Source organism: Takifugu flavidus, chromosome 1 (assembly GCF_003711565.1).
Source record: "Takifugu flavidus isolate HTHZ2018 chromosome 1, ASM371156v2, whole genome shotgun sequence".
NCBI lineage: Eukaryota > Metazoa > Chordata > Actinopteri > Tetraodontiformes > Tetraodontidae > Takifugu > Takifugu flavidus.
In genome coordinates this window covers 7,141,922-7,169,243 of record NC_079520.1, presented here as the reverse complement: position 1 = coordinate 7,169,243, position 27,322 = coordinate 7,141,922, and the positions used below count along the sequence as shown (strand labels likewise).

Genomic DNA, 27,322 nt, shown 5'->3' with positions numbered 1-27,322 from the left:
CATTTAAGGCAGAGCCAGTGACACCCTGGAATTGCCAATTACACACCTCGTACATGACAGTGTTAGGCTGGGAACGCGGGGGGGGGGTGAGAGCAGGAGCAGGAACATGGGGGGTGTCGTCAGGGGAACAAAGAGGGGAGCACAAGTGAGGTGCGCCTTTATCACTAATCATTCGATTTCACGTTTGCAGAATCCAGTTAAATCAGGAGTGAACACAGGCCAACACACACACACGCTGATACACTCTTTAAGCGTGTGAGACCAGGCAAACGGAAGCTGGACAGAAGATGACCTCCCCTATAGTGATGTCGCACCCTCCCTGTAGGAGGAATCGCTGGTATCAGGCTTCATAATCAGCGAACAGCCACAGTCTGATACAGATGATTAAAATCAGACTGGAAGACAACAGGCTCCAGATGAATCCTAAACCCCTAATGAGCTGTACAGGTAATGAGTTTGCTCTGCGTCACGGTGCACTAAAGCCTTTCCAGCCGACAGATTCATTCTGCTGGAGCAGCGGAAGCAACACAAGCAGGAAGTCTCTTTTAAAACGAAGGCATTTATTGCGAAAAATGCACTTGACATGAAAAAACAAACCAAAACAATCAGCCACGGGTCATCGGTACAAGACGATGTCTAATGATCACATGGTGGAGAGCGCTGGGCGCGGCCAGTGAGGAGCGTAACTTCAACGGCACAAAAGGCCTATAAATATTCTGCACAATATAGAATTATATATATACTTTCTCTTTTTCCGCGTCTTTCTGCGTTTCAACCCGACTCGGTCCTGATGAGGTATGAGCGTTCACACTGCACCAATGTGTCACCTTTAATGTAAAAAGCTACATAGAGAGCTTCCTCCCCCTCACGCACGCACGCACGCACGCACGCACACGCTCACACATAGATAAGTATCCATAGGAACAAATATGGCCGACATCTAATTCAAGATGGCACGGTGAGTGTTCAAGCTTCCCGGAAGGGCTGGAAACAGCGTGTGTAGTGGTTTAATACCAGGCTTAACTAAAAACACTTGGTACCACAGTCTTAATTTCATTAATCCAATAATAAAAAATATTCAGGCTTATCAAAGCCATCACCATGAACCCAACAATTCGTCTTTTTTTGTAACACTGAGATTCAAAGAAGTGACGTCACAGAAAGAAAAAAATAAAGAGAACACAATATGAGAAACATCGTTGCAGTGGTTTCATTCCTGATAGTTCACCGATTGCAAACTCGTCCCCTCTCAACATAAACCCTTAAAAAATTAATTATAAATTATAAATCATGGGTGTAGAAAACGTTAAAACAACCAACAGTGTGTGTGAATTTGTAGGCACTCCGGTTCAAAAGTCCAATGTGGATATTTTTTAAATGAACATGGAACATTTCTTCTTTTTTTTTTGTAAATCTGGCACTTTAACTCATCTGAAATGCTCAATTCGAAGCTGCGCAAATATCGAGTACACTTGTGTGAAACAGCACAAATCATCGGACAAAAGTGGTCAATTCAAATTAAACTAGCGAGAATTTGGACTGTAGAACAATAAACACCACTGATTCCAACCGTGCCTCAGAGATGAGTCATGAATAACATAATAATAAAAATAATCTGGATCTGCTGTGTTTGGTTTCACCTGCTGCTCCAGATGGACAGTGATTACCCACAATGCACTGCGTCCAGATGGATGACTGTGATTCCACAACACATTTCTTGACTCAGGCTGAAATAAAAAGTAAAATTGTCATTTACTGTCATCATCAGTTTGTACGCCGTCCCAAAAATATTGATGCTTGCTTGTTTTATTTTAAAAACACACTTTTCTTCCAATTAGACTTTTAAAAAAAAGTGGAAATCTGAGAAGAAAAATCACAGCAGTGACGATACCTTCCTCTTGCTTTTGTGCTTGTTTGTCTGAGTCTCATATATGAACAATTATCCTGCAGTCATGTAAGATACAAAAGGAAAATAAATCATGAATCACTTTATAAAAGTGGAGGAAGAATGGTGAACTTAACCCCTTCCTGACGAGGACCCTCCTTGCTAACATGTCAGTGTCAAACTGAGCTGAATGTGCTTCTTTCTCCCTGTAAGGTCCAATAATCAGCATCTGCCTTCCTCCTTTTAAAGTCTTTCTGACCCAACTGTTTTTTGTAAACTCCCTCCTGAACACCAGCCAGCACGCGCTCACCTCGCTCCACAATATTGCTGCAACTGTACAACCCCCCCCCCCCCCCCCCCCCCCCCCCAGTTTTCTCAGCGTTTATCTTAAAAACCAGCCGAGGGCAACGCATCGCTGCTGAATTTCCGTCGCTAAATTCTTCTACATTTTTGGTTTCGTTGCGTTTCAAACGCCGGATCGAGACTCGTTTGGTCCGAACAGAACCTTCGGCCGTAGCAACAGAATTCTCATGTCGAACGTTTAAATTCAAATATGTGCATTCTTTGTCTCTATAATCTCACATTGCAGATTTAAAAAAAAAAAAAATGAATAGGTACAAATCAGTTTTTCTGAATTTCTCTCTACATTCAGCAAGCCAGTCCAACCCAGCTGTGAAGGATCTACAAAAGACAACAAAAGCAAAACCAAACAAAAGGATAGAAATTTACGTCAGATATATAAATAGAAAATGAATCACAGATATTACTTTTTACACAAGTTGTTTTTAAATTAAACTTCCTGTCACAGATCATCACATATGACCAGTTCGGGACAACACAAACATCTATTTCAACAGATATCAACATATTAAAATAAAAGCTAATAATGCTACATGCATCGTTATTAACATGTGTACTGTTTTAAATTAGAAACACGCCAGCTTGTTGTCACAAACTAGACACACGAGTGTGCTTACAATGATCCTGGACCGGCCCTCGTCACCCAGAGTCCCCTTCAGTTCACGTGTCAAACATAAAAAAGCACCCGAATCGTAGTTTAGTTCTGAGGTCTCAGTGGAAAGCAGAGCTTGGTTTTTGTGCTAGTGTTTGCTGGTGGATGATGCCAGGGAGGAGGGCCGGGAGGCCGGGGGGCCGGGAGGCCGGGAGGCCGGGAGCCCGGGGGGCCGGGAGGCGGGGCTTGGTCATTCTGTGCTCTCTGAGTCCGTGCGCGTTCAGTAGTCACAAGGTTCCCGGCCCCTCCGACGCAGAAGAGAAGAGCGACCCTGCCTTCTGTAGCTCAGATGTGTGTGTGTCTGTGTGTGTGTGTGTGTGTGTGTGTGTGTGGGGGGGGGGGGGGGGCATTGGTTGGATCGATACTGGTTTCTAAGGATGTTCGATGTTAATCGTGTGACTCTATAACGGCTGTGCTAAGTTAAGAGAAACCAGCGTCGGTCCATCGTTTGTGTCTGCATGTGTGTGTGTCTGCGTGTGTGTGTGTTGTGACTCAGGAACAGGAGTAAAGTGGATTCATCAGTTTACTTTTCCCAGTTCAGAAGCTCTCAACGAAGCTACTGGGGAACAGGCCGGTCTCTCCAGTCCTCTGCAGGGTGCCTTTGTACCAGCCGTCCTCCCTCTTCTTGTGGACAAACACTACGTCGCCCTCCCTCAGCTCGATCTCTGCCTCGCTCTGCGGTGGGTAGGGCACCACCACACGGTACCTGACACACACACACACACACATTATTAACATTATTACCCATTATCTCAACTCTAACTATCCCAATTAGCTCCAGAACCATAACCCACCAAGCTAAACCCAACTCAACCCTCAAACTGTCCATTGAAGTTGTGGGGACCAGCCCAAATGGCCTCACTGTGCAAAAATGTCCTCACTTTGATAGTAGAATGAATATTTTGGTACTCAGTATATAGCAAATACAATGACACACACACTCACAGTGGTGTGGGGTCTGGGGCCAGTGAAATGTGCTTCTCCCTGAAAAGCCAGTAAAGCATTTTCTGACGTACTTATCTGCTGGTTTGAAGGTCAGTGTTGGGTGAAGACCTGACTTTATTATAGGAAGAAGGAAGAAATCAGATAAAGGCCAATTGGAAATGAAATGGAGGGCAGCTGAAGTCACGCGGTCATCCCCTCATTAAATATTAAAGACTCATTGTTCTGGGGAAGGAATGAGTGACCTGGATGTAGAACACACAGAACTATGTCTCCTCTAAGCTCCAGTCTTCTCTGCGTGCTGCATCAATTCTGAATGACTGCGGGGACTTTGGGATTCCTCTGAGACCCGATCGAGATAAAATATCTCTACAAAAATCGAAAGTTCTGCTCTCTGAGCGCTCTGTCATCCCACAAACCCACTGTACTAGCAGAGAGGCAGGGAGGAGTCTAGGGCTAACCAGAGTTAGAAGAAGACCCAGAGGGTCTACGAAGGTCACCAAAGGGCATCAGAAATGTGCTGACACAACGAAATGGATCAGCGTGCATGCTTTGTTGAAACATATATGACATATATAAAAATGAGGCGCTGTAATTAAACGTTAGTGCTGCTTCCTGCCTGGTGTCAAACCCTTTCTAAATAAATCCTTTCTCCTTTCTACCTACAACACCGTAAAATAAACCTCTGGACTGAAAATTGCTGCCGTGGAAAATTCGATTCCGTCCACCGTAGATGGTCGGAGGAGAGATACAGCAATATAAACTAATATAATAATAAACTCTGGGCATTTAACGGTGAGAGGCTGCCTCGACAATGAGACAAATTTCTAGCTTTAATTTGAAATTGTTCAAAACGGAACACTTGTGAGGGACTTCTTCGGGGTTATAGAGCGAAGGGGGAGGCGGGACAAAACGGGTGCGTCTGTCGGGTCAAAGGTGACAGAACAACACCCGGCAAATGTGGTGGAACGATGCGATGTGCTCACCTCTCTCTGGACAGGGGTTTGGGCTCAGGCCGGAGAACCATCAGCGCGCTGCCAGTCCGTGTTGCCGGGGGAGACCTGGGGAAATTAGTGTCCAGAGAACCGGACTTCCTGTGCAAAGGCTCCAGCCCTATGGCCCCTGACATGTCGCTCTCGATGGGACAGGAGCCGGCTCGCCCCTGCGACGCCATGGGGCAGGAACCTGAGCGGGCGTGATGGTGATGGTGGTGCGGATGCTGGGCGGGATCGGTTGCCACGGCGCCCTGGCCGGCTAGCGAGGGACCGTGGGTGGGAGGGGACGAAGGCGGGGAGCGAGGCTTTTTCTTGGCCGCTGCCCCAGACAGAAGCTTTAATAAACCTCCCGCTTTCCTCTCCTTCTAAGGAGGGATAGAACGAGGGGAAGAGATGAGATAAAGAGCAGAGGATGGAGGGAATAGGAGGAAGGCAAGAGAAAGAGGGACACAAGTGAGTCAGATCACATCACTCAGACATGAGCTCTTCATATAACAGATGTAATAACACTGGAAAAGGTGCAGTCCATCCTTGCATGTGGAGCAGCAGTGGGTCAGGTGACCGTGCTACTGCAACCAGGAGCCTCTGGGAATTTCAATACTTCTCCTTCCATAGTAAAAGAAAAGCATGCACCATCCTGTTCTTGTTTCTGTTTGTAATAAACATCCACACCCCCTTTCCTGTAGCCTTGCACCCTAGGATTGAATTAATTTAGCATTTTGTCTGAACAGCTACAGAAAATTGAACCATATCTGTACGTGTTTCTGATCAACCAGCTGTTTTCTTGACAATTCAGCCACTGGTTCAGGAATCAGGAGTTTATTCAGAAAAACATGTAGTTGAAAGAAGAACTAGAAAAGAGCGATCAGAAAACACCCCAGTCCTTTATTGTTTTGTGATGTTTGCTTTGTTCTATGTGTTCGTGCATCAAAGAAGTACTAATCCAGCTCTCTTCAGAGACTAATGGTGATCTAGATGCTGCTGGATAAGAAGGTTGAATCTTGATGCACACGCTGCAGTTCAAAGTTAGCCTGACTACAACCAAACACAGAAGAGATCTAAAGAAGACAAATACGGGAGCGTTCGCCACAAGAGCTCAGTCCGAATCAGCCGCAGACGTGAAGGGACGTGAAGAGAAATTCACAAAAGCGGGAAGGAAAGCGTGTAATCCACGCTGCAGTTTCGCCCATCTGAAACCCATACGCTGAAAGAACATTCCAATTTAAATGAAGCGTCGAGCACCGAGGGCGTTGCAAGATGGAGCCGCAGACAAACACTCGGGTTAAGAGACCAAAAATACTGCAGACCTCACTGCAAGAAACCACTGACTGAGCGATGGCAGAGGCCATGGAATTAGCCTTTCAACACAAGGGTTTGGGATAAGCCGCATTCCTCTAATGAAAACCTATGTACACTGCACTTAATCCTGTTTACGCCGTAAAACAGCGTGGATTAGATGCCGTATTAACAAACCACAGACTACAGCCAACACCCCAGCAACCAAAGAACCTCCATTGTTTCTCAATTTTACCTTCTTTTTACTTTATACTCAGCCTTTATTGAGATTTTTCAGTGTTTGGATCACAGCGCAATCACAACAAAGCTGGCAAAGCTCAAGATGAAGGTTAAAAATAGTCTTTTCATGATGACAAAAACATCCTTTGTTGTTGGCTGCAACTAACACTTAATGTTAACAACTCTGCTTTTTCATCAAAATGCCTTTGCAAACTGTTTTTCTTTGGTATTTTTGTCAGTCAGCGGCAGAATTCAGGCCTTTCTGCTACTGAAATCCATCAGATATAACTGGGTGGTAAATTTAATGAAATCCAACAACTTTCAAAAGGAAAAAAAAAAAAAAAAAAAAAGATAAAACACACTCAAAACTTCTGATCTAAAGGAGCGAAAGAGAAACACGTAAACTAAAAAAGTGAAATCTCTGATAACGGTACAGAAGTGCAAGTGACAGGAACCTAAAAGTGCTTACGAAGCAAAAAGAAAAACCTTTGACTCAGCAGGCCCACTACAGTGTTGTGCAAAAGTGTGCATTTCATTAGATACCTTTCCCCCCTAATATATATATATATATATTAAACACAGCCCTATTAATAGAGTGCCTGCAGAGAGCGCATTCCCCGCACTGCTACCGTTCCTCGCAGTCAGGTGAATGAAAATAGCATGAATTTCAATTTGGGAGAGAAAACATAGATGGATAGATGGGTCAAGAAGTGCTGAGATTAAAATCAGAGAGCGGGGCAGAGGGTGACGACGGGGAAAAAAGACAAGACAGAAGGATGACAGAAAATGGTAGACAAGAAACAAATAGAGGGATGGGAGCGTCAGAATAATGATGACCCCCCCCCCCCCCCCCCCCCTTGCTTTGTCATCTGCAGGTTTAAAGCTTTAATGTCTTTTGTGAGCAAGTTAAGCTGTACACTTCCCTTAACAGTGACGCAGTCTGCAGCTGCTATACCTCATATCTACCACCAGATGTCAGCACACACACATAACTGGATCCACCGTGCAGCAGGTTGCCTCGTTGAGCACTGCGGGAGTGCCTTGCTTTGCAGTCCACTGGCAGGAATCTTTCAGCCTTCTTCTTTTATACAGGAACTGGGATCACTGAGCCCTGGGTACTGCTCTGGATGCCTGTTTCTGTCCACCCACTGAGCCACTGTCATTACACGCCCACGCTGTGAAACTGCTTCAAGGATTAATTGCATGAAAAAAACCCACCTGTATTGAAATTAAAGCAAGAAAATTTCAAAGACGTGTCGAATGATGGAATGATGCATCTGAATCACCCAAAGGAATTTGCCAAATGAATGCCTGCACGATCCAGGTAATCGAAGCCTCCGCTACTTATAAATAAAGATTTTAACAGATTTTCAAGACATTTTTAGATTGTTTTCTCAGCCCGTTGAATCCTTGCTCACTCAGAAACAATTCCAACACATCCTAGTGTCCAACATCAGATTTCTCTGTAATGCCGGCTGCTTTCTCGACAGCGTGACAGCGTCGATCAGAGATTACCCCGACGGAGACTGCAGACGCTCCAGCAATTCCTCTGTGACAAAAACTGCCTATGGGAAGCCTCATTGCCACCCTGACTGTTCCTATTCCTGCTGAAAATTAAAGTCAGGCCGTTAAAAAAAAGAATCTGATTACTTAGGACAGTAATTTTGGACTAAAAGCTGCCACAGATCATAGTACATTTCTTGACAATATTCAGCTCTGATGAATATCATCTTTCATTTTATGATAAAGAACTTCATGCTAAAATCTTCAAATCAGTTTTGAATGCAAAGATTGCAGCCATAACTAAAAGGCTGCTTTGGGGGGAGAATTACAGCGATTGAGAAGGCGCTATGAACATTTACAAAACTACTGTCGGTTTAGAATTTAAAAACACGACAGCAGGATTTTTTTTTTAATCTGCCGATCATACAGGTAGTTAACCAGTGTTCCTGCTTCCATTTAGAACACCGAATCAGACTTTATGTCACTCTCGAGTGAGATGATCTCACCAAGACTGCTGCCTGCTGTTCCATCGTCAATGAGCTGTTTGTCAGCTAGCCATAGATTAGCTGTCCCACACTGTGGAGCCAACAGTGAAACAAATGGAGTTGAGACAGATGCAAGCGTTCAGTGCCATCATTCATTGTCAGATCGGCGCGATTCAAGACGCGCAGCTTTGCCACTGCTGATCCTGCGTCGTACACTGGCCCATCCTTCCAGCTGCACATTACAATAACCCAGGTATTGATTCAAAGGTATGTACTCATAAGTGTAAAAACAGCATGTTTACTAAAATACCTGGCACCAGAGGAGGTGCAAATTGCACTTCTTACGCCTGCAAGGTGTGAAAAAAAGGTGTTCTTAATGAATGTGTCATCAGACAGCACCAGAAGGGTGTATATCAGTCAGCATTTAAGTGCATATTGGACCAGAACTTGTGCTTTCTGAGGCTGTGGCTCACCTTCTCTACTTTGGGGACAAGGACGCTCTGGGTGTGGACATGAGAGGGGCCCGGTAACGGCGGCTGCAGAGGGCTGGTCGGCTCCCCATTGAGGAGCACCGCTGACACGTTCGGAGGCGTGAGGCAAGACAGAGGGGAGGAGAGGGGCAGGAGAGGCCGGGAGGCAGGGGAAGAGAGAGGCGAGGGCCCTAAACTGGGTCCTGGTGACACCATAGAGAGAGGACGTCCCAACTGGCCAGGGCAGCGTGAGGGGGACGAACGCAGTGGGGAGATAGCCACTGATGGACGCTCCGGGCTCCCAGCAGGAGGACTGTGGACTAAAAGAGTGACAGTGTGATTTAGGATAACAGTTATAGATCCAACATCCAACATGAGCTCCTATTTAACAAGAAATTCAATGTAGACATCAAACATGTCTGGAGTAGGTTTCTGGCCTTTCATTGGATGAGCACAGTTGGTGTTTGTGAGATTAATGTGCACAGGAAACACACACACATATGAGCATGAAGGCATGTGAGTGATCACACGCAGCCAGACACACACTTGAGCTTTCTAACCACCTGCTCTTACACACTGCAGTACTTGGACAGAAATCCACAGAGAGGCACGCTAAAAGAAAGCCACTAAATGCTAGAACTATGCACATATTTTATTTTGTAATGGAGACCAGATGTGAGCCTGCGAGAGAGGGGGGGGGGGGGGGGGGGGGGGGGCAAAGACCAGAGCGAGGTATGAAACTCTGTCATTATGCCGTCATTACACAAAAAGGGCAGTGATGTCATTCAGTTGTGTGTGCCTGCATGGTTCTCTGTGTTCTTGTGTGTGTAAGTATGTGTAAAGGCACATGCATGTCTGCACATGAGCGTGCGTGTTGATCTTGGCAGCGGCGGCCTCCCAAACGAAAACGGCTGCCAATATTCTGCGGGAATGGAGCAAGAAAAGAGAAAGACAAAACAGGAACCTGAGAAGAGGCTGATATGTCAGCTTGTGCGTGTGCGTGTGTGTGTGTGTGTGTATGTGTGTGTGTGAGAGAGAGAGAGAGAATTGTGTACACAGCGGGACCATAATGTCCTCCATTCACAGTTTGTACCTTGTTGCATGCAGAAAACGAGCTTCCTCACCACTCTAATTCTAGTCTGAGTACCAGAATGTTCTCAGTGTTGTTCTCTGCTCTTTTTTTTTTTTTTTGTTCAGCGATGATTCATTGGGTTCACTTAAGAGGAGGAGGGGGAGGAAGTGAGAGTGTTAAAAGGTATGTGATGCAAGCTTCCTACAGGATTCAAACCCCAGCTCTGCATCTGCTCTCAAACGTTCAGGCAGCCTGGACAGAATTACTTTCAACTTTCGGTGCAAGCTTGTCCAGCTGCGTTTAATTTTCACAGCAACCACCCAGAAAGGGGCATTTCGTGTGCATTTAGTGAGTTCATAAAAGAAAAATGCTCACAGAACGGTTGTGTGCCTTGTATATCTTCAACAGCACATATTTTGAAATAAGACAGGAACTGTTTTCAGGCCTCCCAATAAGATTATCATAGTTCCTGATGTCCAACATGTGAAACAAATGGGTTCTCCATTTTAGAATGAGTCCTGACGTCCATCCTTGCAAACACAAGCTCACGTGATTTTAATAATAGTCACAAATGTCTGCCCATTACACCAGCGCCACGAACAGGATTGGACCCTTGTCACTGATTTGAGCTGCCATCCCATTGTTTGGCAGCTTGTACCGTATTTTCTTTTTGCGAGGCTAAAAGCAATGCTGGAAATTGAGGTCCGAGGGGGGCGGGGTGGGGGTGGGGCGACGCTGGTGGGGGTTTCTGCTGCGAACGTGCCGCTGCTCACGTTTACAGTATGCTCCTTGAATTAAAGACCGATCAATATGCTATTATTCCTTAATCAGTAAAGCAACGGGGCTAAATGTTGCAGGCTCCCCAAAGATGCGGACTCCTTCAGGCCTGTTGGCTGGTGAACAGAAATGGGGAAAATGCATTTGTTTTAAACACTGAGGATCGATAATTCTAAGATATTTTATCTCTTTTCCTCACCAGATTTATTTCCCTCTTGGTTAATGGGGCTGCGCTATTATGTTCATTCATGCTAAGAAGAGGTTGGCGCTAATCAATAGCTTGTCACCCTGGATACTGAGATAAAAATGCTGGAGCGGTGCATTTCCGCTGCGTGCAGCTTCTGCTTACCCAGCTGCATTGAGGTGCGCGCCTGGTTGACTGTGTGCTGACTGGAGCGCAGGCAGTTCTTCAGCTGGGCAGCAGCAGACTGCGGGGACGAGGTGGGGCTGACAGAGTTTGCCGAGTTCACCAGCGGCGTGGAGGGACGCGTCGAAGAAGGCCCGGGGGACCCTGGAGACGCAGGGTCAGCGATTTTGTTCCCCACCTGGCTGCAGCCGCCTCCTCCTCCGCTCACTGGGCTGGACAGACAGGAGCGAGCGCGGTGCCAAACGGAGCCCTGCAGAGGTGGGGGGGGGGGTGGGGGAGAGAGAGAGAGAGAGAAAGGGGGAGAAGGGTGCCATCAATTTAGAGTGGCGGTGCTATGTTTGTCCACTTTGGTTCAGACTGAACTCTCAACACCTCGGAGGTGGACGGCTATCAGCATTACAGCAGATACGGTGTCAAGAGGAGGCGTCCTAATGGTTCCCTGGATGTTTCCTTCACTGGCAGCAGCAGGCGCTGAGGCAATTCTTTTAGCACCAAACGCGAGATTCAGTAAAATAATTCTTATCTTATTATGCTCGGGACGAATGTAACTGAGCTTACGCTGTGACACGATCTTAAAAGTTTTGTATAAAACCAGTAACTGTATTAAACTCTCATATAGACGCAGATGTCTAAAGGCGTCAAGTTATATAATAAAAGGGAGAAAAAAGTCTGAGGTTTAAATGAGATTGTTCTGCAGCAAGCGGCTCAGATTGTATTGGAAAAATGAATAAACGAATAAAAGAAAGTTTCTAAAACTGCTCTGATTCTTAAAGGCTGATTTTAATTCATTTGTTTTGATATAACTTGATAAGGGATCTCGGTTTATACTTTCCCGGTCATCTCACACATGGATCATCAACATTACAGCACACGGTAGTGCAATTCCTTAGTAGTTACTCCAATAAATCATATTTCAAAAAACCATTTAAACTTCTCAAAAGTTTAACAGCTCAGTACTGTATCGGCTCAGGAAAATGCCACTATTTAAAGCACAGTGGACGCTAATGTGCACTCAGACCGTGCATATTCATAAAAATTTACATCGCGTAACAGGTCCAGAGTCAATGAGCATCACTTTAATCATGAACTCAACAGTGACCAAAATAATTACAAATGATCTGGGCCATATTGGGAGCAACCCATTTATCACTCTCTGTCAGAATGATTGATTTAGTCGCTATTATCTGGCTGGCGGATCAGCACGACATAGTGTCCCACTGTAACATAAATGGAGCTGCAGGCGGCAGAGTGCTGAATGGCAGAACAGTGAGCTGAACATTATTGACTTGATGCTTTTCACACTTTTATGGCTGCCAATTGACTTCCTGTCACACACATACAGAGTTATGGTTTACAATGGTTGTGTGTATGTGTGTCGAAGACTCACACTGTGAGGTGAGTAGATACTGTGTGTTTTAGAATGAACATAACGTTTTCAAAAAGACCAAAAGAATCAGATGACCGTAACATTTAAGGCTTCATTGAATTCAAGCAGAAAAAAAACGTGACATCAAAATGCAGTAGAAGCCCAAAAATAAAAGTCTTTCAGAGAAGTCATAATTAGGACAAAAAAAATTAAAATAACTAGAAATAAATAGCAGCATTCTGAGATTATTCTGAAATCTCATAATTCTGATGTTTTAACTTCATATTTTTTGACTTTTTTAATCTCAAAACTATACAACCAATAGAGAAAAAGCCGTTAATACTCTGTGCTTCAAGATGATTGCTGAATGTTCACACTAAAATGCTGCAGTTTCTTTGGCCAGCAGATGTTTTGGTGACCCGTTCCTTATTGTCAGGCTGGACCTGAGTATTAAGTTAGGGATGACATTTCTATAACTTAAAAACAGGCTTTTTATGAGCGATGCGTGAAGTCCACGGTGGCACCATCACAACTTGATGAGCTGGTGCGCTCATTTCAAACTGGACTGCCAAAGGATTGGACACCAGTCTAAGCATGTGAGTGTGTGTGTGTGTGTGTGTGTGTGTGTGTTTGTGTGTGTGTGTGTGTGTGTGTGTGTGAGGGGGCAGCATTATTCTATTAAATGCACCTATTTCTGAGCTGCACTGCAGACAAAGGAGCAAGAGAAAGAAAGGGAGAAGAAGAGAGTGTGCTTGCATAAAAATAACAAATTGCATCTCATTTGATTACCCCCCCCCCCACCCCTCCACCCCACCCCTCCGATTGTATAACTGCCAAATGTGAAGCCCCTCATATTCAATAGAGTGGGACACCTGCTGTTTCTGTAAACGTTTCCTCCCTTCATTCCTTTCCTCTCCCCTTGCTCCTCTCCTCCCCTCTTTGTGGAGGACCACCTCTCACCTCCCTCTGCTCCCTGTCTATCAGACTGTACAATCCCATCATTCCCTTCATCCTCTCATTTTCCCTTTCATATCATTCAATTTTCCCACTCTCTCGCCCTCCCCCTTTGTCTACAGTGCAGAGCAGAATACAGATTGGACGCATAGCTGTTTTTACAAATGTGAAAATAATGAGAAATAAAATTGGCGGTGATGAAACGGAGTGTTTTGGATGCAAAGGCAGCTATAACCAGGCAGAGAATACTGATGTTACTCTCCAGTGAGTCTTTGTTTAAGAAGTCGCTTTCAGCTAAATGTTGTTTTGCATTCAAAATTCTCGTGTTTCCTGAAGTCCTAAAGGTTCTTTGACACAGACAGATTTTTAAGATTCATCTTTTTCCACATTCTGCATACTTAATGAAATCATTCACTTCCGTATGCCTTCACTGGTTTTCCAAAACTGATTTAAAGAAGGACCCTAAGGCAGATTTGTCTGTGGTAACCAATGTAGGATGGAAATGATAGATTTCTCTTTAAGGGTTATTTTTTTTGGTTGCTGTAAGTATTGATTTTTACAGAGTTTGAATTTAGGGACAGAATCAACTTTATCCCAGAAGAGACAGATTGATTTTCTGGTCTTCTATAAAAATTATTTTCATATATAAGTAGATTTTAGCTGTATGCCATCACTCAGGTTGCCATTTACTGAAGAAATAAGCCAGAACAACCTTGACATTTGACCTCCGATGACCTAATCTAATCCCTTCATTCCAATGATTGGAGGCACAAGTCTCTGTGCATGTGAAGTTTGAGCTCTGCATGTTTGTACCAGTCTATTTAGCAGGAATGACACCTCAGTGACATTTATCCAGTGAACCAGCAGGGTATTAATTTATCTTCATTAGGTTACCATGGAGGCCAACAAGTCTGATACTAATAATTTATTAACACAAAACAACCGTCCTAATATGCTGCAGTGTATTGGTGTTATAAAACAGCCGCATTTGGGAGTTTGTTTATGGGTTTATACAAAGTAAAGAACGGACAGACATGGAGACCAAACAAGGCAGCTGTTGACTCAACTAGAAAAGATGAGATCTCAGATTATCTAACTGACCATGACTGAAATCAGCTGACGCACCTGTCAACAGTCTATTTCGCTGACTTTATCTCTCCACCAGCCCGAACCAGAGACCTCCCAGCACAAAATACCAACAAATCCGCATCCACGACGCTCCCACTAACCAGAACTTAAATAGAATGTCTCCGGTCATGTCTGTCCCAAGTGTGAACGTGTTAAAAGTGTTCTGTTTCCTGCCTGGAAAGGGACACTCTTCGCAGTATTTTCCCGCTCCTTCTCCGTTCCTGGCCGCGCCTCAGAATGTACGTCTGGTGTGACCAGATAATTTTGGACCTTTCAGTGGCTGGACGTAAAAGCCGAAATCCCGACAAAGGAAGGCAGGGAATGCAGAGAGGCAGCAGAACGTGTCATTATCGCTCAAGGACTAGGGCATTCACAGATTTTGCGAGTTTGAAACGTTCTTTTTTTTTTGAGGCACGTCTTTGTGCCAAGTGGAACAAAGAGAGCGCCCACAATTACACGGCGCAACAAGTATCGCAGTTGTAGCTCTCAGCCTTCGTATTCCACTTGATCTGCTGGCGTTATTTCTCAGGAGACGCAATCATTGTGAAAAAAATGATACTGTAAATTGGAGCTGCTGCATTAAGTCGGCTTCCTCTGCCTTTGTGTGAAGGCAAAAGAGCAAAGCTCTGATGATGCTTCGTCACAGCCAGTGACTGGGATTGCAACTGGATGCTGCGGGAGCTGGATCATTAACACTTGAACTCAACTCACCCTCCACCCCTTGGCTGCAGCCCACTGACCTGGACACAGGGGTCACGTAGTTTCCCGGGAAGACACCGGAGGCAGCTGTTCTCAGAGACGTCCCTTTGAACCACCCATCTTGACACTTCTCCGTCACCCGATACATCTCCCCTTTCCTAAGTTCTAGTTCGTCAGCCTTCTGGGGCTTGTAGGCGTAGAGAGCCAGATATCTGAGGGGAGAGAAGCATCAGAGCAAACGTGAAAATCCAACACCAACAGGAATTAGAAAGACACACATTTTCACAAAGTAATATAGTTATAGCATCTCGCACTATTTATGTGTTATGTAAGGTAAGCTGAGTTGCCATCAATGCATTTTAAATGGACAAATAAACTATTAGCAGGAATTTAGTTAGGAAAGGGGAAACCCCAAATCTCGCTGCTCTGATCTAGAAGCAGCGGAATAAAGCCTACACCGTCGAGGCTCCTGCAGCTCAATTATTAAAGCATCAAAGAAAACTTTGATCTACAACATCGTTATTGTCAGGTCAATGAGCAGGAAGACGCCGTGGGTCCTCCCAGAACACACAACACAATTCCCCTGACTCTTTTATCCTGTTCCTGTCAGTTTTTCCTGCAAAAAAAGAAGGTATTGATGATGACGCCACTGTCCAAAACAGGCCTCTGATATAATTCATGGGAGAAACGTGGTCAGAATCCAAAAAATTGGATCAGCGCTGCGTCGTATTCTGGGATTTATGAAAGTTTTCAGGGGAATTCAAGCTTGGAAAGAAATGTGACCACCAGAGGCGGCCTGAACGATTTTCCCCGGGCTGTACAACGTGCTGGGAATGGGTGCTTAATCGATATGTCCTTGTTTACCTGCTTACTAACAGGTACGCTGATGAATGTAGTGCTCAGCATACCGTGTGTGTCAATGTTTATATATTGACCACGGTACGTTGCATCCCCCCGTTAACATATAGATGAGTTTCTTGCCCGGTCCCTGGAAGCATTTAGTGGCGGACTTGTACGGCGTGGAGGGAAACGGCCGAGGAGTAAACAAGCCCTGTATGTGCTTCCTCCCCCATTGCCATGGTAACTAATGTGGGGACTGTCTCCCGTCTTCCCATGGCAACAGGAGGAGTTGCCGGGTCAAGATGAAAGCATAATGGAACAAAACCAGTTTTACAGAATGAATGATGATGATTATGATAATCAGTAGTATTATGGTATTACGTACTTATTATTCTCAGGAAGTAGATCTTTTGACTTCTGTGTGAAACACAGGCTTGAAAAACTTTATTTTGAATAACAATATACCGTAGTCTGTATTATGGGAACATATCCGTAGACTTCATATCATATCAAACAAAAACTCGATTGTTAAAACTAAGAGAGCAGCTGCACCACGTCCCTCTGAGGTGTTGTTTTGAAGCATTATTAGAAATATAATAATGTGTATTTGATTCTGTCTCGGGCCCCTCTCACAGGTGCCTCCACCACCTGCCCAATTGCAACCTTGGATAAGGGAAAAGTCCTTATTTTCCAAAAATAAAAGAAGGACTCGGGACCTGGATCAGTCTGCACAAACTCAGACAGGCAGGACAATAGAACACACGGTCACCTTGAAGATAATCCAATCTCCCTGGCAGTTACCCGGTGGAAAAACTACAAGGTAAATTGCAGAACATTCCTCTTGGGCGTGTGCTTCTCACCTGCCATCTGGACGTGACAAATACAGTCGCACAAGTATAGCTTTTGCTTTTAAACATTTTTAAGAGATAATCAACCTGTAATTCTTATTCCTCATGCAGAAAATGCACGTTTTGGTGTTAGGAAAACTTTGGTTTGCCTGCTTTCATGAGCTGACTGGGACAGAAATCCTTAAATGAACTGATAATAAGTATAAACGTTGGGCGCTGGTGCGGTCATAACCAGCAGCTGATGAATATAGTGCTACAAAACCCCCATGAGACTCGCATTACTGAGCACAACCTGCAGCGAGACGCTGTTTTTCTTTTCAGATGGAGATTTTATCCTTGACTAGTGGAGGAGTAAATGTGGCTGCAGAGGTGGTGGAACACGTCCAACAGCGCTTGGAAGGAAACAGGAAATATTTTTAAAACCACATGACAGGAGGCAGGCTCGGCAAACGTGCGCGGATCTGACGGGAGGAAGAAAGAGGCTGATAAAGCTGTGGGATGTGAGCTGACAGGACCCTCAGATCTACTCACATGTTGAGAGGCAGCTGCACTTTGGCATGGGCCAGCAGCTCAGAGGTAAGGGACGCCACTTTAGGGGGTACCAGCACCCCTGCTGAAGAGGGGGAAGGACCGGGGTGGGACACGTCCTGAGAACACACACACACACACACACACACACACACACACACACACACACACACACACACACACACACACACACAGCAGATGTAAATACAGTCAATGCAGTGGGTAAATTTGATGTAATATCACAGTACTCAGTAAAGTTTTCAACAAAAAAACAATAATCTCACTCCAGTGCTCTTTTAATTGTTGTCTAGCATCAATGACATCATTACAAAACGGTTTCCCTTCAGTAAGCGAGTGTGTACCTGGATGCGTGCAGCAGCTCTGGGGTCAGAGGAGCTGATGAGGACCGGGTGGGAAATCTCCATGCTGTGCCTGTTGTTGAGCTGGGCGGTCCTCTGACTGACCGACAGCGCCGAGAACGAGTGTCTCTTTTTGGCGTTTTTCTTCCCTTCGCCTCTTCGATGGCTAGCGCCGTTACCGTTGGAAGGGGAGGCACATGGGGAGGGGCCCGGGGTGCAGGGGCCCAACGGGGCTGGCTCAGAGCTCGGACCAGGGACGCTAGACGGCGCAGGCTTGTCGATCTCCATCAGTTGCTTGGCCGTTTCGTTTAACTGAGAGGAGAGGAGGGGATTTGAGTCATCAGTGATTCTCAACGACAAGCACAGGAGGAAGTGAGCGTGGGTGGCCCTTTCCTCACTCGTTCTTGCTGGCAGCCTTTCAAAGACACAGCATAACAATCATCACTTAAAACAACTAGTCTATTGAGACTCCTTGTGTGCCACAAACACTCTCTCTGCCTCTTTTTTCAAGCCCTCCCACACAGAAAACACTCAAAAGTGAGCATTCCTTAAAGAACTGTTCCCCTCTTCACTTGGACATGATTCACAGCATCTGTCACAGCCCCATTTCCCCCGTTCCCTCCTGTCCCTCTGCCCCAGTAATTTCCAGTACATTAAAACACTTGAACACTCAGGGCATACGCTGTAGAATTAGCAACAAATATCCCATTAGCTCATCATGAAATAACACCAAAGATCTTCTTTAAGCAAATGAACCAAGCAAAATCATCCCAGGACAGACTGATGCAGGAACACAGACAGTATCGGCAGCTGCAGGCTTCTGACAAATTTACATTGTAATCTTGTCTGGTTAGTGTCACCCCCCTCCTCCCCCGACTCCCGAACAATCCCTTGAGAGAAGGACGAGCATTTGTCTCTCTCTCTGCATGCAAGAGTGTGCGTGCTTGTGTGCACGTGTGTGTGGGGGTGTGTGCGTGTGCGACCTGCCTTGGCTCAGGGTTGGTGATGGCACATTTCCATATTAATGGCTATGCTAATCCAGTCTAACCATATGCTAATGACAGTGATGGATTTGATATTGATACTGCAGCTATAATGCAATTCCGATGCATTCTAGATGTTAAGCGTTCAAACACACCCTTCTACTACTTCTGTCTTTATGAGGATGTTCATAGACATAATCATTTCCCCAGCTACTTACCCTCACCCTAACCATCACAACTAACCCCCATCAACCCTGCAAACAGTCCTGAGGTCCAGCCAAAATGCACTTGCTCCCATCATCCTTTGCGGAAGCTAGACATAACGTTAATTATTAATTAATCATTCAATTAAATATGAACAACATCATAGTGCATCACCAAAAACAACCAGTGAGTGTTTTATATTAATGAATCAGTAAGAAAAAACTAAAATTATTTGAGTGAAGTGGAATTTCAGTTTATCAGTGAGTGGATGAAGTAGCCAACATTCTACAGAGTGAATAGTGATTTTTGAGACAGAAGCTGTCTTTCTTTTTGCCACCAACATTTTTTCCACCAACATTTGTATCAGGCTTCTTGAATTTGTCGAGCTGCGAACGGATGACATATAATGTCTTGCTGGGACAAATAAACTGCAGCTTCGATGGCAGGTTTGCACCAGAGGGGCAGGTGAAAATGTTAAAGTTTCAAGGGCACATTAATTTCTTAGGAATTTAGCTGCTAAAACCAGGTTCCTCACACCTTCAGGAAGGAGGAGTCCCTCCTGGATGCTGCTAGTTATGTAACCCCACCAGGTAAGGGAAGACAGTATGTGCAGGCGTGCCGATGTAAGAGACAACTAAAGAGATGTTTTCGGCTCCAGGCAGACCGAAGTCTGCAAGGTCATTTTTCATGTGTTACGCCTTTTCGGTTCTCTCTCCAGGTATCACTGACGTTCACGAGTTGCTGTCTGCGCTGCAAAAAAGCACAAGGCAGCAAAGCACATGCGTACCCATGCACACCCACCCTTCCACATGCACATGGCCAGGGGCAGGTGGGGCGTGCCAACTCCCCGCTGCTGCAGTGGGATGTGAAACAAAGAGGCTGAGGTGTCGTTGACATGGGTTCTAAATAGCCTGACCCAAATCTAATGCTGAAACCGCCCACAACAACATCAACAGGAACAGTGCAAACAAGGTTCAAAACATCACTCATTTGCATAAAACTATTTCAGAAATGCCCAAACCTTTTTACACTTTGCAAAAAAACTAATCTGACAGAACTTCAAACCGGCAGAATACATCCAAACCTCCATCAACAGCAAGAACCACAAAAACCTGCTTAAAACATCCCTGACAGATTCCTTGGAATTTACAGTCGTTGTAAAATGGAATCGGGTCCCTTAAGAGCAGCCGGCTGGGCCCAAAAGCCAAAAGTCTCCAACAGAATGAGTCTCATTCCACAGTGTCGTCCAGTAATGTTGTCTTCCAAATTCCGCTGTTCAGCGTTTGGCTGTGCTTGAGTGATGCGGCACGGGTCAACCCGGGTTTGCATTTTATCCACTTTTTTTTTACAACATCCACATGGGAGGCAGACACGAAGCCCTCTTGGGATCCAGGGAATGGCAGCCACTCTACACACGTCCCGTGTAATTTCAGTGCAGACGACGGGGATGCCCCTGCAATCTAAAACCTCTTTGTGGCCAATCTGTGCATCCCAACCTGCCAAATGTTAATGCAAGTCGTCAGTGGCAGTGGCCATGAGTGGTACTTGATTCTCGAGCACACACACACACACACACACACACACACAAACACGCTCACACACTCTGAGAACCAGCTGGTCCTTTTTAATTAAGCTCTCAGTAAAGTCTCAAACATGCAAGCAAGCCTGACATGGCCCTGAACCCCTGCTGTGTCGCAGTGATAGAGAGCTCTAAATTATAGATGCATCTTCTAATGGGAGCCCCTGCATGTTTGTGCTTTCATCATCAGCTCACAGAGACATTTGGGCAAACTGATTTCAGGGTTATCACTGTTTTGCTGGAAAGCCAACAAGCAAGAGAGATCGGAGCACCACAGCTGCGAAATAATAAATAAAAAAGCTAAAAAAACACCCAAAACCCGCATCTGGAAATTATAAAACAGGGTTTTACGCATCGAGCTGTCTTCCAGGCTAACGTCGCTAAGAATTAAACATTTTTCCTCTTCCTCTGAGCATTTCCCAATGCGTGTATCTGCTCGGAATAAATGCTACATGGACACAGGCCACAACCAGTCATCATCCTTTAACCTAAACAGCGCAGATGATACAGATTACAAATTAATCAGAAGCAGGAAGAGGGAGAGCGGTGAGTCCTTCTTGTTTCCCCTCCTAATTGGCCCAGATGCCCACACACCAGGGATAATTTTATGAGTCACACACTGGTGTAAGCTCTTCTAAGCCATGTACAACCCCTGCAGTATCCCCTGGAAAAACCATTGACGGGGTCTTATTTGGTATTTGCAGCACTTTGGTTTGTTCTGGGCCGGGCCGTGTTTTGCAACATACTTATTTATTCGATTGCGGCGAACAAATTTGCTGCCTATTTCCTGCAGCTAATGATGCGTAGATTAGTAGATCAAATTGATAAACAACAAAAGATGCGCTGTCCTGTCAGATGTTACAGACAATGTAATTCAAGTTAATGACTTGGGGGATTCTGAGAGGGCTCGTTCCGTACGGACGGAATGATGAGGGCAGGAATTGAAAGAATGAGAACATGTGTGAAGAGAAAAGTTACACATGGATGCATGAAGAGCGCTGGCCAAGACTTGGAGACTCATGAGATAGTGAGGGTGAATAAAAACAGTGCAATGTTTACGTGGATAAATCATCCCATTAGTCTCTCTGCTCGATTATTGCAGGCCCTAACACACCTCGTGAGGGGCTAATTGTCTCGCTTGACAAACGCGCAGACGCAACAGCGCTTCCACGCTCAAATGAGCCTCCGCTCGGTGATGAAGTCGCGCTCACATGGAAGCCTTGGGAGAATTAATTTGTGTTTACATCACAGCTACGATTGAGATGTCATAACAGCGATGTGATGCTTAAAATGGGAGAAATAGACATTTTTCTCATTTCTACCAATGGGATTACACGAGGGTTCAGAGCGATAAACTAAGAGCAAAATGTTTTTTCTTCCCCTCCTGCAGAAGGATTAAATTAAACTATATTTCACTCTTGACAAGCATGACTCAATAAAAGACTAACATTTTGGGAGTGTTGGAGGGTTTATACTTCCAGCAATGGGAAAAATACTCCACCTAAATGTAGTTGCAAACCGAATTCCTAATGAATTCCTAATGGGAGGGTTTTCAATGTGCCAGAGGTCAGAAAACACATACGGTAAATGCAGTGCAAAAATAATGAAAAACCGCTGCACAGTTAAAGAAATCAGTGCCACGATCAGCAGTGAGGAATGAGCATGCAGCAAACCTGCTAATTATCTCCAAACGTTAAATAAGTGCTCATCCTTTCACACTAAACTGAGCGGGCTGCCTGGGACATTAAAAAGGCTTTAAAACCAGAGAGTAGCTGATTTAGACCAGCTGAGAACACAGCCTCATGAAAAATTAAAGGAGCTGCAAAGACAAAAGCTAACCAGCACCACAAGTCGTCCATTAAATGCAGTGTAATAAATCCAACTTAGCAAATGGTTAAGAATGAATGGCATCACAAAGGCCTGAAAAACACAACTGCAATCCAGAACAACACCCTGAGCTCCAGACAAGGCTAACTGGCTAAAAGGCTAACTTTATGAAATGTTGGTGCGTGATGCTGTGTGGACGTTGCTGTGCCTTTGAGTGTGATGTCTGTGCATTTACCTCCACGTAGAGGATGGGAAAGATGCCGATCTTGTCTCCCAGCATGCCTTCTGCCCAGTTCTCATCCACCCGTCTGATTACAGTCAGTATCTCATCCTGGACGGAGAGCACACGAGTGAAGCAAACGCGTGACACATGCTGTTGTTTCCAAATCCATCTGGGTAAATAGCAAATTCGTTTTTCCCCGGAGAGCCAAATAGCAATCTTTATGGCTACTGTAACCTACCAAACAACAACTTCTGCTCACAATAACAATCAACACTATAATTTTGATTTTGTGAGCTTGGCAGGACTCTAATTGTTGCTCTTTTTGCTTATTGAGCTACTGTTCATTCATGGCAAGTGTAATTGCTTATGCCTTATGGACATGAAGGCCCCCACCTACAGTACGTCTATTTCAGTCACGACAAAATAAATAATCCTGCAGTGTATTTAGAGCCGGATATTGAGTGTTAAAAAAGTCAAAACGGGATGTAAAAATAAAAACGACCACCTAAGGACAACATTGTGTGAACACCAGTACACTAGCCTTACCGTGACCTCCGTGCATGGTGCGCTATTTTTGCAACGACTTACTGAGTGACATTCTGTAACTACAGTAGCATTACGAGTGTGCAGGTATGTGTGTGCTAACCCACAGAGGCCTGCTGAGATACAGCCCAGGGTGGCCTCAAAGCAAAACACCAAAAAAACAACAATATGGGTGACGAAATGTTAAAGGCACCGTGCCAATTTCTTTTTAAGAAAAAGTCTTCTAACAGAGTTTTAGAAGTTTTAAGAAGTTGTCGTCCGCGAAGTTTAAAATGTCTCCGCGTGACACTTTGCCAAAGATGCAAACTTTAAATGATCAAAATGAAACAGCAATCAGCGCCTAGCTGGGTTTCAATGTCATGGTCTGAAGACCGAAACACGGGGCCACACAACTCAAAAAGACACATTTTTAATTCCTGCTGGAAGCCTGAGCGACAGTATCCTGCTTGGATATAATACAGTGTTTCAGGTGCAAACCTATTAGCCTGAACCCAGCGCATCCTTCTCTGTTCGCTGTTCTCTCCAGCAGACTTCATTTTTCCCTCTGACTGTCTTCACACATTATTGCAAAGGTCGCGGTACGACCATTAGGGATGGAAGTGATGATGCTGGTAAACGACGTGTGTGTTTATCATACTGAGTAATTACGCCTCACACTGAGAAAACAATAACACACAACAGTTCTGCATGGAAACATGCATTCAGCGCACCGCGGGGGAAAGGAGTTTCCGAGCAAACATTTGGCGTTGTGCAATCAGTGTTGTGGACCCTGTTTTCTAATATCAAGGTTCCCCACTCGTTTATGTGGAGTTAGCATGTTTTCCCCATGCCCGTGGAGATAACTTCCACGGCACTCTCCCGTTTCCTCCCACTGTCCAAAAACAGGCAAATTAGTTGGTTAGCTTAGCAGGTTTGGCTCCCGCATTGATGTAGACACAAGGTGTCTGCTCATGACTGCAATGTTCTAATCAGTTTGGGTGAGATGTACAGCACGGTGGTATTGTATTATCTTTCTCGCTCCTCAGAAACCTTCACCTTGCAGGCACGGGCCACGCCTCAGTATTCAGCTCCTGCACAAATAAATCTGTGTAGCCACAGGAAGGAAACGATAAGCTTGGAGAGCCTGAAGAGTACAGGGCGAATACAAATGACTGTTTAAATCGGGCCAAACATGAACTCATACAGAACTTCTGAAGGACACTTTGTCTTTTCTTATCTCCTCTTCATCTCTGTTCTTTTCAGTATGGACGACCCTGTATTTCTGAGATGTTCTGAAAGGAACGGGTTAATATGGTACTTTCGTTTCAGAAAGTTTACGTGTAAAGTGTGTGAATTATAAACCCATAAACTGACAAGAATATAGCAACTTCCAAATTGGATTTAATCCTCAAACCGCTAAAACAATATTTTATGCGTTTGTTTTTGAGATGGAGGGAATTATGCAAAACGCAAGATTGATTGTGTGATAGCTGCGTTTCTTTTTGAGAGGTAAATAACATCTCAAGGGCAGGTTTATACAAAAATGGAGCACATAAACGTCTGTCTAGATTGTGGCGCGGAGCACACGTCGCTTTTACAATGAGCCAGGTTTAATGTGTAAAAACGCTTTCTACAATGAATCTAGCTACTTTTTACTGATTTCACTTTTGTATAACGTGTGCCGGCACTGCTGCCACCAGTGGAGCAGACCAGAGTAATCCAGCGCTCACGTCTTGGTGCAAAGTAATAAAATAATGGAGCGTAACAGATGACGTTCTTGTATGTGTGAAGGCAGCAATCATGTGAAGTTTGTAGAACCTGACAGCCATTCACTCCAGTAAATCAGGTCTTAATGAGGACCTGAAGTTGATGTCGCTCGTAAAAAAATGTGGTTAATCTGGGAAAGCACCGCGTGTGTTGGTGCTGGTTAGTATTCAGAGAGAAAAGGGGAAAAAAATCAGAGTGAGAGGTGATAAATTATGAGTGTCCTACAGAGACCCAGACTGGTTTAACACTACAGATGTGTGTTTTCTTCCTCTTTGATATGCTTTTCTAAGTCTTCAGTAAATCTGTTATTCATTCTCTTTCATCTCGAAACCCTGGCTGCACATTTGTATTTTAATATTGTTCTTGTGATGTAGAAGGTTAATGTGCCGGCACCCTGCGCACGTGTGTGGGTGTGCGTTACCTTGCTGAAGGCCAGGCAGTCTTTATCCTGGTCCTTGTCTTTGACCTCAAAGTCGTACAGCGCTTTGCCTTGAGGTGGCGTTTGACTCAGCGGACGCAGCAGTTGGATGTAACTTGCCGGCAAGAAACCGTGGCAGCCGTTGAGCTCGCCGTGGTACCAGTTGTCGTCTACCTTGCGTCGTAGGATGATGATGTCGCCCTTGGAAAACTGGAGATCGCCCGGTTCTTTTCCCTCGTAGGAGTAGAGGGCTTTACCGCAGGGCAGGGCAGGGATATTCTGGAAAACATGGCACAAAAATCAAGGTTGGGTAATGAAATCAAAAGTATAAATGACTGCTGTGTTCGAGTTGATAAGGAACAGGATGTTCCAGCCCGGTCCCGTCTGTCTGGTCTGGATTCTAGATCACCTCTACGTATGGATATTACACACGTTCCACCTCATCCGCTGCAGCGTCTGAGATTTGGAGGCTAGGGAGCTGATGAGCACATTACCTGGCAGTTGACAGGAAATAGGGTGAAAATCTGCTCTGGTGCAGAGCAGTGTCGCGCGGTGATTTGCATAAAATGTGAGGTGAGAGTTCCAAATTTACGAGAAAGGAGGCATTAAGTGCACTTCTACTGAGGATTAAAAGCATTGCTGTCAAGCTGTCACGCCACAACACTGAAATGATGCCCGTAACTACACCTGGGGGGGTGGGGGGGGGGGGGGGGCGATTCCCTGACAGTGAACTTTCTGACTGCGTAACCTAGTTGTAAATTTAGAATGCATAAAAATACAACATAGAGTGAGTTAATACTACAAGAAAGGAAGAAAGAACGAGCTTGGCTCGAACTCCAAGTTGCTTTTATGTTTCCTTTGCAGGATGTTGAGATATATTGAGCATGACGGTGGTTGCTAGAGAACCATTGATCCCACTTTGGGCGAAGAAATCCATCATTGATTGTTATCAAGACCCAATCAGACGTCATTTGCTTATCACATGTCATGTCATGAAAATATTGCACTGACCTCATAGCCAAAAGGGAGGCGACAAGGATATGACATCCCTGACCGAGATCTATACAAAATGAAATGTCTTTTCCAGCATTTAAAAAAAGAGAAATTGAAGTTGCCATCTGCCCTGACCCAGGATGTTTGTGTTATTATCTGGTGTCTTTGGACCTGGTTGGTTCCACACCAGGAGGCCCTGAGCAGGACGCCGAGCCCTGAATGGATCTGGGAGCTGCATCTCTGGTGCATTAATGTGTCTAAATGTTTATTCCTCCCAATGAGCAGGTCAGACTGACTTGCAATGTAAAGGTCTTTGAGCTGTTCAATGCCGTCGGTTCGTCAAGAACTCCACGTTGGATCATTTTTTCATTGAAAGAGATGAGACGCGTCTGTAAAGTTTGGATGCGGATTCAATTGGAGCTCTACAATCAAAGAGTTGTTCAAAGGTGTATGGCTCAAATGGAGCTGGAGGGCAAAGACCTTTAGAGGTTTTCCAATAACAGATTTGTCATGACAAGGTAATACAGTTTTAACCTTCAGGTGAGGTAAAAGCAACATTTTCCTACAGGCAGAGACACACTCATTTATCACCTCAGCCATATTCATATTCTCCTCCACACACACCAAACAACCACGGCGGCGCTCAGCGTCAACTTTTGAAAGTGATCTCGAGGGAGACAAACAGACTATTAGAGGGGATTTCTCTTGGATCCAGGTAGACACCCGGCAGTGTCGAGGATGTATGGAAAGCGAACTTTTCTGCACCGGGGACGCGCCTACAATAACGAAGCATGTTTCTCGCTTTCACACACAATCTTTGCATACATTGGTACTAACTGATTCTCCCCAGACGCCAGACTGAGGAGAACAGCCAGGGGCTCCACAAAGATCAGCCGTGATGCAATACGAGGAAACAGACACGGACGTGCAAAAAAAAGGAAGAAAAATGTCATGAAACTGAGGCTGATTTACACTTGTGCTACCAGATGTGTGAAGTTCATGTTTGAAACATTCATAAATGGGATGACCTAAAGTCTGTGAACACCCAGTTGCACCCCGGG

General features: G+C 44.9%; 1 protein-coding gene across 1 annotated transcript; it reads right to left on the bottom strand.

Annotated features, from left to right (window-relative positions):
- Window positions 1-539: 539 nt before the first annotated feature.
- Window positions 540-26,315, bottom strand: LOC130532086 (E3 ubiquitin-protein ligase SH3RF3-like). The gene is made up of 10 exons (XM_057044396.1): window positions 26,280-26,315; window positions 25,272-25,547; window positions 22,574-22,669; window positions 17,749-18,057; window positions 17,390-17,427; window positions 15,208-15,382; window positions 11,006-11,273; window positions 8,811-9,127; window positions 4,826-5,199; window positions 540-3,603 (listed from the first exon to the last, which is right to left on the bottom strand). The coding sequence occupies exons 1-10, from the start codon at window positions 26,313-26,315 to the stop codon at window positions 3,435-3,437; spliced, it is 2,058 nt and encodes a 685-aa protein (XP_056900376.1). The 3' UTR covers window positions 540-3,434.
- Window positions 26,316-27,322: the final 1,007 nt, after the last annotated feature.

Coding starts and splice junctions, on each gene's coding strand:
- LOC130532086 (XM_057044396.1), bottom strand. CDS start 26,315: ATGTCATATCCTTGTCGCCTCCCTTTTGGCTATGAG. Junction 25,548..26,279: donor GCCTCCCTTTTGGCTATGAG/GTCAGTGCAATA, acceptor CATGTTTTCCAG/AATATCCCTGCCCTGCCCTG. Junction 17,428..17,748: donor GAGCTGCTGCACGCATCCAG/GTACACACTCGC, acceptor CTTACCTCTGAG/CTGCTGGCCCATGCCAAAGT.